The sequence below is a fragment of the Podarcis pityusensis genome, assembly GCF_964106645.2.
Source record: "Podarcis pityusensis genome assembly, chromosome: 7".
Classification (NCBI taxonomy): domain Eukaryota; kingdom Metazoa; phylum Chordata; class Lepidosauria; order Squamata; family Lacertidae; genus Podarcis; species Podarcis pityusensis.
Genome location: NC_138031.1, coordinates 14,694,214 through 14,709,601, shown reverse-complemented (window position 1 = coordinate 14,709,601; position 15,388 = coordinate 14,694,214). Strand labels below are relative to the sequence as shown.

The 15,388-nt window shown below is 44.3% G+C and overlaps 1 protein-coding gene across 1 annotated transcript in view; it reads left to right on the top strand.

Moving 5' to 3' along the window:
* TBC1D31 (TBC1 domain family member 31) overlaps positions 1-9,737 on the top strand; it is a 35,677-nt gene extending 25,940 nt beyond the window's left edge. Inside the window, exons 16-22 of the mRNA XM_081012537.1 lie at positions 1,705-1,840; positions 2,711-2,803; positions 3,489-3,629; positions 4,155-4,349; positions 5,752-5,902; positions 7,472-7,603; positions 9,451-9,737. Coding sequence (XP_080868663.1) covers positions 1,705-1,840; positions 2,711-2,803; positions 3,489-3,629; positions 4,155-4,349; positions 5,752-5,902; positions 7,472-7,603; positions 9,451-9,590 — 988 coding nt within the window. The 3' untranslated portion in view covers positions 9,591-9,737. The remainder of the gene's footprint in view (positions 1-1,704; positions 1,841-2,710; positions 2,804-3,488; positions 3,630-4,154; positions 4,350-5,751; positions 5,903-7,471; positions 7,604-9,450) is intronic.
* Positions 9,738-15,388: the final 5,651 nt, after the last annotated feature.

The following is a 15,388-nucleotide window of genomic DNA, read 5'->3' as shown; positions in this document are numbered from 1 at the left end:
TAAATTTTCAGAGTAGTTTTTACAGTTACATCAAAAATTACTGATTTGGCTATACTATTAGAAATACACAGATAATTATGAAATTATTGTGAGGTTTAATAAGTTAACTTTATATTTGGACAACTTTTCTGCCATAATTTATTGGAAGGATGAAAATAATCATTTCCTTAATAACAATTCAAACAATTTTTGTAACTAAAACAATAACATTATAGCATATGTATCCATGTTTGTTAACTGATGTGGTTAAACAATTAAAAAAAACAAAAAAACCTTAGAGTTTTAGCACACATGAAAAACTTAAAACAAATCCTTATTTACTGATGCATAGTCTTTGGACTACAGTGGTACCTTGGTTCTTGAACAGCCTAGTTCACAGACAACTTAGAACCTGAACGTCGCAAACTCGGAAGTGAGCATTCTGGTTCTCGATATATTTTTTTGGAAGTCGGATGTGTCCTGAGCTTCTGGTTTTAATGTTTCACTTCCGTTTTAGAGAGATCGCACTGATTGGGCTGGTGAGGAGAAGTGTCCTGGCAGCGCTCTGAAGCCCAGCTGCTTTGACGAGAGAGAGATTGAAAGATCGTGCTGATTGGGGCATTGGGGAAAAGTGTCCCGGCAGCATTCTGCAGCTCAGCTGCTTTGACAAGGGGGCTGGCTGGCTTGGGGGGCAAAGAGAACTTTTGCCTCCCTTTCCTCCCCACCCCACTGAAACTCTCCTCTCCTGCATCCAGTAAGCCACCTCCTTCCCCCCACACACCCATGCGTGCACTTCGTCCCTCCAGTTTGAGTGTTTCCACACACACACACACACACACACCCCTTAAACTCCCCCTTCCCTTCTCATCCCTCCAATGGCAATGGGTAGATCACTACCAGTTTTTGATACTGGGTAGTAGATTGCAGCCTGGTTTATTGCTTTCATTTTCTGGATCAGTGGTCTCATTAGATAGTAAAATTCATGTTGAATTGCTGTTTTAGGGGTTGTTTTTAACTGTCTGGAACGGATTAAACCATTTTGCATTGCTTTCTATGGCAAAGCGCGCCTTGGTTTAAGAACGCTTTGTTTTTGTTGTTTTTTAAATCATTTTTATTGATTTTCCAATAAAAAACATCCAATTAAAATATAAAACTAAAATAAAAAAGACCAAATTATAGTCCAAATTATATTGATTAAATTTTCGGAGCTCCCCACGGTCTGGATCTCTGAAGCATATCTCCACATCTTAGTTTCTCAATCATGTCAAACATCATGTACTTTCATAACTACATTTGTTAATATATAAGAACGCTTTGGTTTTGGAACAGACTTCCAGGACGGGTTAAGTTTGAAAACCAAGGTACCACTGTGCAATGTAACTTAAATAGAAAACTATCTTTAGAAAGATTTTTCCCTCCAGAAGCGTTTTATTTTAAAAATCCGATTTAAATTTTAAAAAATCTGTTGTATTTTTAAAAAACTCTTTGATTTTCATCCCTGTCATAGAGTGAGAATTGCTACAGTAGGCAGCTGGAAGCTGCTTCCAGAATTTCACACTGCGTCAGTTTTTGGGCTACGCTTCCCATTATCCCTGGCACTGGTAGCTGGGGCTGATGGCCAGCTGCTTAGAAAAGGCTACTAATGCCCAGTGTCACTTCTGTATCACAAGAGGGTCACTTGTTCCTGTCCCCCTTGATTCCTGTCTCTTTGTTTGCATTTTGAAGACTCGCGGCTGTGAAGCGAGAGCTGAAAGTGAAGGAGCTGCAGTTACTGGAAGCCGCAAGGAGGCGTTTCCTGAAGTACCAGCAAGATCAGCGGGAAATGGAGCTCAAACGGCTTGATGATGAAATTGCAAGAAAGGTAAAGCTCTGTCCAGCAGCAACACTGGGAAGGGCCAAAGGCTCCCCATCTCAGCTTTACTCTTCTGCCTTTAAATGCCTCTCCTGCATCTTTCTCCTGCTTGGGTGTGGACCAAGCCGAAAGTGGATTGCAGAAGCCAGCAGGTGTCGCTACTTTGAGGGCTTTTGGAGCACTCTCTCATTTCCCAGGGCCAACTAACAGCTTTCTTGAGTTGGGTGAGCTGGTCTCTCTATGGCCAAGTAGCTATCGTTTGAGTGTGTGGATCCAGCCCCAAACAACTTCACTATGGGGTTGGGTTCACCAAGACCTGAAAAGTTAGACCCTGCTGGTCTAGATCCAAGTAGGAAAACTGTAAGGCAGCGGTTCTCAACCTGTGGGTCCCCAGTTGTTGTTGGACTACAACTCCCATCATCCCCGAGCTCTGGCCTTGCTAGCTAGGGGTGATGGGAGTTGTAGTTCAACAACATCTGGGGACCCACAGGGTGAGAAAGGCTGCTGTAAGGGGAGGCTGAGAGGTGGAAGATGCCTTTTTACAAGAAGCTGTATTGGTTAATGATACCGCTTCCCTCCACCCTGGTGTGTGGGTGGGTGTGTTGTTGTTATTTATTTATATATACAGTTGTACCTTGGTACTCGACCGTTTTGGCTCCCAAATGCCACAAATGGTCTGGTTTGCAAACGTTTTTTGGAAGCCAAACATCCGACGCGGCTTCCAATTGAGTGCAGGAAGCTCCTGCAGCCAATCGGAAGCCACGCCTTGGTTTTTGAACCGTTTAGTTCGAGAACCAAGGTACCACTGTATACGGAGATGCTGGCAACAAAAGGAGGACATCCTTGCTCTTCTGGGCTAACAATCTCTTTCTGTCCTAGGCGTCTATGAGAGAGCAAGAAACTGCTGCAACAGTTCAGGATGTAGAAGTGCGGCAGATGGAGCTCACTGCACAAAGGCGGCTTTTTGAGCAGGTTTGTGCGCTTCACTTGCTGGGACCCTGCAGTCGTATCTCATCTGAAGGCAGCCCTGTTTAGGGAGGTTTTTAATGTTTGAGGTTTTATTGTGCTTTTAATTCTGTTGGGAGCCACTCAGAGTGGAAGGGGAAACCCAGCCAGATGGGCAGGGTATAAGTAAATTATTATTATTATTATAAATTGTTGTTGTTGGTTGGACTATGCCTTGCCCTTGTTATTTCACTGTGGTTCGGTAGACATTTGATGCATCTCTACAATTGGTTAGAGCTTTATCCTCTTCACTGTCAAAGCTGAGATTGGATGCAGATGGAAATCTGAGTGGCTTGGAAAGTTTACTATGTTGGAGAGGGACCAAAGAGGTTGGATGGCCATCTGTTATGTATGATTTAGTTGAGATTCCTGCATTGCAGGGGGCCAGACACAATGACCCTCAGGGATTGCTTCCAACTCTGTGATTCTGTGCTGCCCGATCTGATTTTCAAATTGGCAACAGGCTAGAAATCCGGCTGCTCTAACCTGCAGAATCACTCCGGCTCCTCTTGTTCGGCATGGCAGTTCAGTACTTTCTGTACCTTTTGAAGATGCATCCCTGTTAGTGCTTCTGATACAAAACAAACTCCAGCTGATAAAAAACACTCTTCCACACCATCCTTGTTTCTAACCAAAGTTTCTACCTCGGCAGAAACTACTCAAAGAGCAGGAAAGTGTGGCTCAGGAAGTGAAAGGGGAGCTGGACGTGAGCCGGGCAAAAGCTGATCACGAAGACCTTTTCCTTCAGAGGCTGATTGAAATTGAGCAGGACGGAGAATCGAATGCAAAGCAAGTAAGAGCAGAAATCGTGGTAGCTCCTGATTTTTAACCTTGTGTTGAAACATAATTTCCCATAATTCATAATCAATATTGTGACCCGCATCTTGTGCCCACCCTGCCCCACACTATCTCAGTGAATGGTAGTGACGCTACTGTTGGGGAGTGTGACTCTGTGCCCCCAAACCAGGCCAGTCTCTCCTGGCTTCACATGCCTATTCATCTCTAGATGTCTTTTAAGCAAAGCAAGCTACTGTACTTTCAGGGTTACACAGAAAGTTCATGAAAGGTCTGTTCCACTTACCCAAATACCGTATACCCATTTATTATTGATTTGCGGATAATGGCGGGAGGGGGGGATTCCTTTTTGCAAAGCCTCCTTTTTTGATCGCCTGCCGGCAATTGTCACCCTTCATAGGCAAGCAATGAGGCTCTTCTTACAAACCTGGTGCATTCCTCGAGGGAACGGACTCAAAGCCTGTCTCCCTGATGCAAATGGTATCTTTTCTTTTTTTTTTTCTTTTTTCTTTTTTTTTTTGAGGTGGTTGAAGAATGCTTGGCCAAAGCCGATCAAGAGCACATTAACACGGACTGGCGGACTCAGGTCCTGCGCAAGCAACGAAGCGGCGACCTGGATCGTGACCTGCGATATCGAGAGCTGGCCAGGCACCTCCATAACAACAGAATGGCGGAGTCAGAGCTGTTTGGGGCAATGAAAGAGGAGGAAGCCAGAAAAGTGAGTGCTGAGAGGTTGGCCAGAGTTGTTTGTGCCTCTGGTGGTGGACGCGGTTGGGTCACAGGGCACGGGGAGGAACCACTTCTGTGACTGATGAACCGCACATTCAGTTCACCTCTTGCGTGGCTCTGGTTGGGCGACTTACGGTGTGTTGCTTCCTGTTTCTTCAAAATGCAGCAGCCCGTTTGCTCCCTCGCTGCAGTCCCAACTGTTGCATTCCAAAGGCAAGGAAGGATTGGACCCTGATTAATAAAATACACACGAGGCTTGGCCAGCAAGACTCTGGGAGGAAGTGCGTATAATAATCTGTCACACCCTGGCCCAGGTCCCTTTTATTAACAAAAGAACTTATAACCCAGTGCTGTAAAAACCAATCAGATGTCCTCTGAGCATTTCAAAAACATCCCCATGTGGGACAAAGTTAGATCAGAGAAATCCTTTTAACTACAAAGAAACTATTTCCTACTTGAGCATGCATACATAGTTCAGAGTAAATAAAATAGGAATCAAGGAGGAATGCTTTTAGCAAACCCCGGAGGTCATAAATAGCAGTAAACAGGAGAGGAAGGACAGGTAGTATTTACCATCTCTTCCTGAACTCTCTTCCTGGCCCTAAGATTAACAAAACTAACAAAAGCTATATCAAAAGCTGCCTTCTATATTTATGGCCCAGGATGCCTGGTGAAGCAACTGGCCTGTGTAATATGCTATACATGACTGTCAGGTAGAGAGAATGGACAGTAGAGAAAATGGGCAGAGATGCAGAGGCTCGTGGGATTTGATCAGAAATTATTGTCAGTGAATCAAGCCCAGGCAAAGCAATGCTTTCATCGCTGACCCAATGGCGTGCTCCATTTTTCATAATTCCTCATAGCAATCCCACCTGACCCCCACACCAACTGGGATCCCTGCACTTATGCCTCTTTCCATCGCCTTCGTAGAAAGCTCTGCAGGAATTCGAGGCCGGGGTAGGAGACGCGGGTGGCACTGTGGGTTAAACCACAGAGCCTAGGACTTGCCGATCCGAAGGTCGGCGGTTCGAATCCCCGCAACGGGGTGAGCTCCCATTGCCCGGTCCCTGCTCCTGCCAACCTAGCAGTTCAAAAGCACACCAGTGCAAGTAGAGAAATAGGTACCACTCCAGCGGGAAGGTAAATGGTGTTTCCGTGCGCTGCTCTGGTTCGTCATTCTGGCCACATGACCCATAAGCTGTCCGCCGGCTCCCTCGGCCAATAAAGCGAGATGAGCATCGCAACCCCAGAGTCGGTCACGACTGGACCTAATAGTCAGGGGTCCCTTTACCTTTACCTGAGTGCTGGTCCCTGATGCTGCTGCTTCCTTCTTCAACTGCTCTCTCTCCCTTTTTCAATACAGCATCTTCTCTGTGCCTGTTTTCTTTCAGTGGGAGGAACTCCTGGAAAAGCAAGAGCAGCTAGCAGCAGAGCAGGCTGTGACTGCTGCTTTGGATGCCAACAGGAAGCGCTTTCTAGAACGGGAAATGAACGATGCTGTAGAATTGGCTGAGAAGCTCCAAGACGAAGACAGCTATTTTGGTGAGTGCTTAAGCCTCCTGCATGCAGTCCACGTGTTTTGTTCATTTACTTCAGGCATTTCTGTAAAACGCACACACACACCCCTTAATACTACCTCAAACATCAAAGTTGAAGCACATGGTAACATTTGTGGTCCATTTGAAAGCTAGTGTGCTTATATCGTGGATACGATAAGTGTGAGCATCCTGTGGCTGTCCAAATCTCCTTGGGCAACAGATCGCATAATCCCTGACCATTGGCAGTGCTAGCTGAGGCTGATGGGAGCCGATTTTTAACATTTATATGCCACCTGTATCTTCCAAGGATCTCAAGGTGGCGTTTATGGTTCCCCTCCTCCCCCTTTCATCCTCGCAAAGAACCCTGCAAGGTAGGTCAGACTAAGAGATGGTGACTGGCCCAAGGGACACCCAGTGAGCTTCATAGCTGAGTGGGGATTTGAACCCTGAACTCCCAGATCGTAGTCCAGCTGTCTTAACTACAGTGGTACCTCGGTTTAAGAACAGTCCTGTTTACGAACGATTCGGTTTATGAACTCCGCAAAACCGGAAGCAGTGTCCCAGTTTGCAAACTTTACCTCGGTCTAAGAACGGAATCCGAACAGTGGAAGGGCACCGGCGGTGGGAGGCCTCATTAGGGAAAGTGTGCCTCGATTTAAGATTGGTTTCAGTTTAAGAACGGACTTCTGGAACGGATTAAGTTCATAAACCGAGGTACCACTGTATTACACAACATCAGGATAGTCACAAGTTTTGACCTTGGTCCAGGCACTAGTGATCCCCTCTGTCCTAAGTTACCTTGAGCCCAGATTCAAACTTCCTAAATGATTCTGTCAGGGTTAGAATGAAAATAAAATGGGATAACCCCCATTCACACCACCTTGAGGTCCTTGGAGAACGAAGGGGATTTCATAACAGTAGTACACTGGAATCATGCTGATAATATGTTCAGTGTGTTCAGTTTATCAATCTCTCCATCATTACTTCATTGTGTACAGACTAGGGGCTGGATAATCCTTGTGGACTGTCCTTCCCTGGAGGATTTTAAGCAGAGGTTGGGTGGCTATCTACCATGGATGCTTTAGTTGAGATTCCTGCATTGCAGAAGGTTGGACGAGATGACCCTTCGTGTCCCTTTCAGTTCGTATGATTTGATGATTCCTGGGTCATCCTGCTTCACAGATAACCTAGACTAGCTCTGTATTTCTGTGAGCCTTGAGGCTAGACTGACATGATGGAGTTGCTCTTGAAGATTGTTCTAAGGTCTTGGCTAGTGTAGGAATGAACCAAGGCGGCATATGAAAGCCTGTATTCAGTGTCCTGATAGTGTTCAAAACACAATTCCGGATAACACATGGGCAGGGTATAAAATTATTATTATTATTCAGATAATACGTTCCATGAATAAAAGAAGTGCTTTTGTATGACAGCTCCAAGAATGGCATCGTTTTCATCATGATTCAGGGTATAACGCTGAGGTGGCTTTGGTGTAAAATTGATAAAATACATTGGCTCAAAGTGTGCCTGTAACTTAGCAAGAACTTCCTGGGTCCCGCCTGTCCCCTTTCTGCAGAGAGACTGCGCGACTTGAGAGCCTCCCAGACCCGAAAGAGTTCAGAATCCCTCATGTCACCCAGCAAGACTCAATCACAGCCTGGCAACGTCTGCTTAAACGATTCGCCGGCAGGAGAAGCATCAAAACACTGTAAGTGGCTAGGCAAAGTCTTTTGGGCTCCTTCCGAACAAACAAATAGCTTGTTCTCCATCCTATGGATGAGATTAGCTGGGGACGAAATGGTTTGTTCTGATCGATCCCCCAGCAATAAAGATGTGGCGATCCAGCTTGATTTGCAGGAGCTTGGCCAGTTTGTTTTATGAACTTTGTGCACCTTCTGTGTCATCACTCTTGAGGCCAAAGGCGGGAGACGGATCCAAGCAGTTAGAACTTTTTCTGTCTAGTCCTGGATTCTCTATAGGATAATAAGAGGACACTCAGCACAACATCTCTTGTCAGGTTTCATTCATAGCCTTTGGCAAGGGACTTTGTCAAAACATTTTGAGGATTCAGTTGTATAATGTTTTCCCTCTACTTACCTGCTTACTGGCAGAATAAGTTTGTTAAGGGGTGGCTTATTTTCAAGAAGCCAAGTGATTTAAACTTTTAAAATCAGGGCCGGAGGAACCCTTGGCTAACTAGCTGTTGCTGGTCTGAAACTCATGCATACGTAATTTCATTTGTATCTTGCCTTTCTGCAATTCAAACCATGTTCAAGGAGGCTCACATCATGAAGAAAAGACCTAACTACAACATAACAAAAGTAGTCGTAAACAATGAATGAAACATGCAAAACCAAACTTAACAATTTTCACATAAATCACAACGAAATCTAAAATAAAGATACAAAAAAGCAACAGCAACACACACCCACACACCCCGAGCAGCAAATTGGGATAGCTCAGTCGGTAGCGTGTAAGATTCTGAATCTCAGGGTTGTGGGTTCGAATCCACTGTTGCAGGGAGATGAACTAGATGACTCTCATGGTCCCTTCTAACTCTACAATTATACGAACCCCAGCCCCAACACCATTGGCCATAGTGGTTGGGGTAGGTGAGGACTACAGGTTCCCATGCCTCTGTTAAAATACAGTAGTACCTCGGGTTACAGACACTTCAGGTTACATTCGCTTCAGGTTACAGACTCTGCTAACCCAGAAATAGTACCTTGGGTTAAGAACTTTGCTTCAGGATGAGAACAGAAATTGTGCAGTAGTGGTGTGGCAGCAGCAGGAGGCCCCATTAGCTAAAATGGTGCTTCAGGTTAAGAACAGACCTCCGGAACGAATTAAGTTCTTAACCCGAAGTACCACTGTATAATCTTCTACCTCCACTGTTGGAGGCATTATGCCTCTGAATACCAGTTACCAGGAATCACCAGTGGGGAGAGAGCTGTGGGTACTCGGGTTCTGCTTGCATCTGGCTGGCCACTGAGAGAGGTAGAAAGGTAAAGGACCCCTGGACGGTTAACTCCAGTCAAAGGCGACTATGGGGTTGCGGTCATCTTGCTTGCAGGTCAAGGGAGCCGGCGTTTGTCCACAGACAGCTTTCCGGGTCACGTGGCCAGCATGACTAGACTGCTTCTGGTGCAATGAAATACCATGATGGAAGCCAGAACGCACAGAAACGCCATTTACCTTCCTGCCACAGCTGTACCTATTTATCTACTTGCACTAGTGTGCTTTCAAACTGCTAGGTTGGCAGGAGCTGGGACCGAGCAACGGGAGCACACTCCGTCGCGGGGATTAGAACCACCAACCTTCTGATCGGCAAGCCCAAGAGGCTCAGTGGTTTAGACCACAGCGCCACCCGCATCCCGTCCACTGAGAGAACACAATGCTGGACTAGGTGCCCGATCCTGCACACTTGTCTTATGTTCTTTTCACTTTCCAGATAAAACATGAGTTTGTGCTGCTTTGATCTCCAAAAACTTGCTGTTCCACACTCGTAATCGGAGGAGGAGGGCTCTTAATTCTCATCTTTCCTTTTTTTGTTAGTTTCTTTAGACAGAGGACGGCAAGAGCTGGAATCCAGAGAGCAGGAGTTGCTGGTGGAAGTTAGACAGCTCAGGCGAAAGGTCATGTCACAGGCTCGTGGAAAGCAAGCCCCACCAACAGATGCACAGTGGAGCAGCTGAAGGGACAACATCTGCCTGCAGATGGACTTTTTCCACTTAGGAGCTGCATTTAAGAGATCAAAGGGACTGATTTTTTTAGACCATTTTTATTCTCAATGCCTTTAGAAATATTTTTGTACATAAAAATAAAATACCAAACGAAAGGTGTAGCTGTTTTCTAAAGCAAATCTCTAAAGTAAAGACACAAGTATTTTCAAATAAAACATCAGCAATACATGGTGCATAAAAGCATGCCGCTCGGTGTCCCTATCAGAAATAGGTCTGGTGACATATTTCGACCAAATCGTCAATACTGTAGTGCTTAGATACAAGCTTATTTGGCCCCATTGATTGTATAAAGAGGACTAAATCTACACAAATTCCAGTAACCCACCTTAATGGAATCTATGTGCAATCTCTTATATTACTGACAAAAATTGATGTTCACTGATGCCAAACAGAAGCATGTCACATAATGAGAAAACACATTGTTTCAGCCCCATAACACGTGGGGCGGGGTGTGGGTGGGTGTGGTTTGAATGTTCTCAAGTTCTCTCTTCCTCTAGAAACTTGCATGCCATAGAAGATAAAACCAGATCGGAAAATACAATACTCTCTGCTTAAAAACAAGAAATATAGACTGCACCGCCGCCATACAAAGCCATTTATAAATTTATTTGCTGGCCAGCTTTTAAGGCACAGCCTACCTAAGAGGGGCAGATTTAGGGCTGCCATATTTCAAACAGTGAAAATCCGGACAGAAAAGTTGTTGAGCTGCTTTTTTTTCTTTTTAAAAAACAGAACATGGGCTGCCATGCATCCGGACTGTCCTGATTTCCACCTGGACACTGCTGCCAATTGCAGTTTTCCAAATCTACAGTATGGCAACCCTAGGCAGCTTGCATCTCATAAAAGCAAACTGATTTTGAAAACCAACCATTTAAAACCCAGCAATGCCACAAGCGTATTAAAACAGAAAAGCCAGCTTAAAAATGACTGGGAACTGCAAATAGATGGGTTCAAAGAACAGGTTAACAGAGGTGGCTCAAACTTTAAAAGTTTTCTGGGTTTGTTCTTTTAACCTCACTTAAAATTTTGAAGAGTTTGGGCCAGCCACACCTCCATAGGGAGGGGATTCCTTAATCTTGAAGGAGGGAGGGGGACACAGCAGAAAAGGCCCCGTTTCTCCTGCCCATCAACATACAGTGGGGTGGGGGGGAGGAAATTCCTAAATGTATGGCTTGGTTTTGTGTTTTGAGAGGGTAAGTGCAAGGATGTGTGGGAGGCGAATGAGAAAAGTTTAGGAGCTGCTTGTCTGAAGGACTGATGAGCACTGGGTGCTTAAACAGTGGGCAGTGGCATTTTAAATTATGCTGATTTCTCCAAAGCAAAAGAAGACAGTATCCAATAAACATAGGAAACAGCAGGCTTCTTATCCATCAGATGCATGGGGCTTACTTTTGAGCAGGGTGGATAAAAATCAATGATTTTTAATATATCTGTCTATCTGATATTTTAAATTTAAATTGGGTTTTTTAAAATTAAAATTGGATTTTTAAAATAAAGTGCCTTTGGAGGGAAAATCTTTCTAAAGATAGTTTTCTATTTGTTACATTATAGTCCAAAGGTATTAATCAGTTATTTGTTTTAAGTTTTTCATGTGTGCTAAAACTCAGTCTAAGGTGTGTTGTTTTTTTAAAAAAATGTTTAACCAGATCAGTTAACAAACATGGATACATATGCTATAATGTAATTGTTTTAGTTACAAAAATTGTTTAAATTGTTATTAAGGAAATGATTATTTTTCTCCTTCCAATAAGGTACAGCAGAAAAGTTGTCCAAATATAAACAGTGAACTTATTAAGCCTCACAATAATTTCATAATTATCTGTATATATTTCTAATAGTATGACCAAATCAGTAATTTTTGACATAACTGTAAAAACAACTCTGAAAATTTATTATTCCAAAAATGAAACCTTCATCTGGTTGTAAATATTAAGATCATACCAGCAAGAAGGAGTCTTTCTGTAAAAATAAATAAAAATGAGTTAAATCAAGCCTTACTGACTAGCGATTTAAATCGATTTGATTTAAATCAAATCCACCCTGCTTTTGAGTGAGCATGCATAAAGCGGCTGACATATTGCAAGAGAGGATCCTGCACATGTCTACTCGGAAGTAAGCCGCATCGCTCCCAGGCAAAAGGGGTGCAGAGGTGTTGCAAACGTCAATTTTAAATGCATCCTCCATAATGAATACTTTCTGGGGAGTCCCTTTGATCTCAGTGGGATTTCTTCCGTGCACGTGCCCAGGATCCGGCCTGCAGGGATCCAACCAAATGTGAATTGATTAAATAAACGAATGAAAAAAAAACATGCTCTCGCCTAAAACCGTCCAAGCAGTTTGCTTGGATTTCCGCCCCTGTAGTTTGCATACCGTGCAATCTAGGTCAGTTTTGGTGCAGGCGAGGAGCTTCACGGGCGACCCTAAAAAAGGAAATTTGGGGGGCAAAGTGCGGCAGCGAAAGCGTTGCAAGGGTTGGGGTTTTGTGTGTGTTTTTTAAGGGTTCAGAAAAAAGTGCCGCCGTTGCCCCGTGTGAGGCTCGAACTCACGACCTTCAGATTATGAGACTGACGCGCTGCCTACTGCGCTAACGAGGCGCTCAGAGCGGTGTTTCTGCAAATCTCCATGTGAAACGGGGAAACACCCACGACGTCAGCTGATCCTTCCTGCCCTGTAAGGTGGGGAGGGGGCGGAGAGAGTGAGGTTTGCAGCTCCTGATCTTTGCAAGCTACAAAGAGTAGGGCTCTCTCCCTTCCCAGCCCCAAACCCTCTCTCTCCCCCACTGGTTTCAGATAAAATAAAATGCAAAACTAAAAGGATGGCCCTGAAATAAACAAATGCATTATGTTGCAAAAGAGCTGCCAATTCCTTGCTGTTCCAAATCGTTGCTTAGCAAAAATAGTTCCAGATCAGGCAGATCTGCAAAGGAGCATGCTGTTGTTGTTGTTTAGTTGTGTCCCACTCTTTGTGACCCCAGGCACTTCTGTCTTCCACTGCCTCCCGCAGTTTGGTCAAACTCATGCTGGTAGCTTTGATAGCACTGTCCAACCATCTCATCCTCTGTCGTCCCCTTCTCCTTGTGTCCTCCTTCTTTCCCAACATCAGGGTCTTTTCCAGAGAGTCTTCTCTTCTCATGAGGTGGCCAAAGTATTGGAGCCTCAGCTTCAGGATCTGTCCTTCCAGTGAGCACTCAGGGCCGATTTCCTTCAGAATGGATAGGTTTGATCTTCTTGCAGTCCATGGGACTCTCAAGAGTCTCCTCCAGCACCATAATTCAAAAGCATCAATTCTTCGGCGATCAGCCTTCTTTATGGTCCAGCTCTCACTTCCATACATCACTACTGGGAAAACCATAGCTTTAACTGTACAGCAAGGTGCAACCATAGCTTTGTCAGCAAGGTGATGTTAGCATACCTAATGGCTTTGTATCCATGACCAGAAGCTGCCAGGGAGTCCAGGAGCCAGGACGTGCTTGTCCTCCCTCCCATTGGAACCCGGAGGTTGACTGCTCCTGAGCGGGAGGCTCCATTGAGCCAAGAATCAGGGACAACCTTCTCTTCCACGGCTTTGCTCTTAGCCTCCCCCTCCTCCCTTTTAAAGTCAGCTACATACCTTGTGAGAATGAGCGACTTGCACCTTGTGTGGAATATTTTATTTTGCTGGTTCTGAATGCATAGTGGATGGAGCCCAGTTCTTGTAGGATATATGCAAGAGGGAGAAAAATGATTCCACTATCCAATTATGTCAAATGCTTTCAGAAGATCTCAATGATTTGCATGGCTTTAGATGTCCTTAATGTTTTAAAAATTAAGGGGGGGTAATTGCATTTTTAAATTTCGTTTTTGTTTAATTGCATTTTTAATTTTTTTGTTCCTTTGGGAAGAAGGGCTAGGATAGAAACTTAATATAACTACATCAGCAATAATACATCAGCAATTATTATTAATGGCTGCTGGCCATTAATGCTGAGAGGAACTTTTGAAAAGCTTTTGTAGGATCTGTGGGGGACACTCAGTGCTGGATTTATGTATAACTAAATAAGCTATAGCTTAGGGCCCCACTCTCTTGGGGGCCCCAAAAAAATTTAAAGGGGGGGGGGACTGGATGTACATTTCCAAAATATAAGATAAAAAACAAATAAAATAAAACCTACATACAGCAACAGTGTTTTGTGTTGTGTAGGCTCCTATGATGTAAGTAATGGGCCCCGCCTGCTAGCCTGCTCCCTAAAACATCACTGGTTTGTTCATATCTATATATAGGGTGCCTACATTCTGCATGGACTGGTTGCATGGCAACATGCGCAAATGGCTTTAGATACCTATTAGGTCCATAAATTACCATATAGCATATATTCAACGCAAAAAACAGCAACGATTTGTTCTTGACAAAGGACAGCTGGACATATAAAGGGCCCCATTCCCTTCAGTAGCTTAGGGCCTCATCAAACCTAAATCCGATCCTGGTGACTCTAATTGGAAAAGGACCACCCCCAGACCTTCAAGCAAGGGAAGGGGGAATTCAAATGTTCCTGAACGCAGAGCTCTATCAGGGGAAAGATTATGGGTCAGGGTGTGTGTGGAGAGCCTGTTTATAACAGTGCTAAGTTTTTGTTGTTGCTGCTGTTTTACTAACGTTAAAATTGTTTAATAGATTATCAATGCTGTATCGATTAGTTAATATGATATTTGCTTTAATTGTGATGTTTAGCTTATTTTTTTAATTGCTGCTTTGTTAGAAGTGTCTTATAGATTGAAATTGCTTCATTGGTGATTTATTGATTATTTTGTATTATTTATGTTGTACTGAAACTAAGTTAAGGTAAAAGTAAAGGTACCCCTGCCCGTATGGGCCAGGGTCACGTGGCCAGCGTGACGAAGCTGCTCTGGCGAGCCAGAGCCGCACACAGAAACGCCGTTTACCTTCCCGCTAGTAAGCGGTCCCTATTTATCTACTTGCACTTTGACGTGCTTTCGAACTCCTAGGTTGGCAGGCGCTGGGACCGAGCAACAGGAGCGCACCCCGCCGCGGGGATTCGAACCGCCGACCTGACGATCGGCAAGTCCTAGGCACTGAGGTTTTACCCACAGCGCCACCCGCGTCCCTACTGAAACTAAGTTAGCATTATACTATTGTCGACCATTTCCACACACTCAACTTTTCGTTCTTCTTCAGGACAAAATTCCATTTTCTATGCAGCTGGGGGTGGGGAGAAGCATTTGCTAACACAGCTGCTTTCTAGTCTCATGTCTTTTTTCCAATAGGTTTGCAACCTTCGAAGCATTTCTATGTATTTATCACAGACAGAGCCTCTAGGCTTTCCTTCAACAGCTGCATTACAGACAGCAATTGAACAGGCAAAGCATTTCCACCCCTGCCTTTCCATGCTGGGAAAATATTTAGCATTTGAATATTTGCCTTCCAGGCTCCTCTTAGGTGTAGGAAATGGGGGGAGCACACCTAGAAATTCATATCTACTTATGGCTTTTCATTGCTGAGCAATGCATGATAATACAGCCTGCATAATACAAAAGCATTTTAAAAGACCAAACAAGAAAAGGCCCCAGTAATTTAGGCATATGTCATACACTTTCACATTTCAGCTGGTCTGATACGAGCCGACAGGCCGCTATTTACCCATCCAGTTAATGATGCCAAATGACTCTCTCCCATGTAATTGCCTTTAGGAGGCTGCTGGCTAATTGCTTTTTTTGTTGTTCCTGGTGCAGCTGCAAGCAGATGTTGAGGGCAAA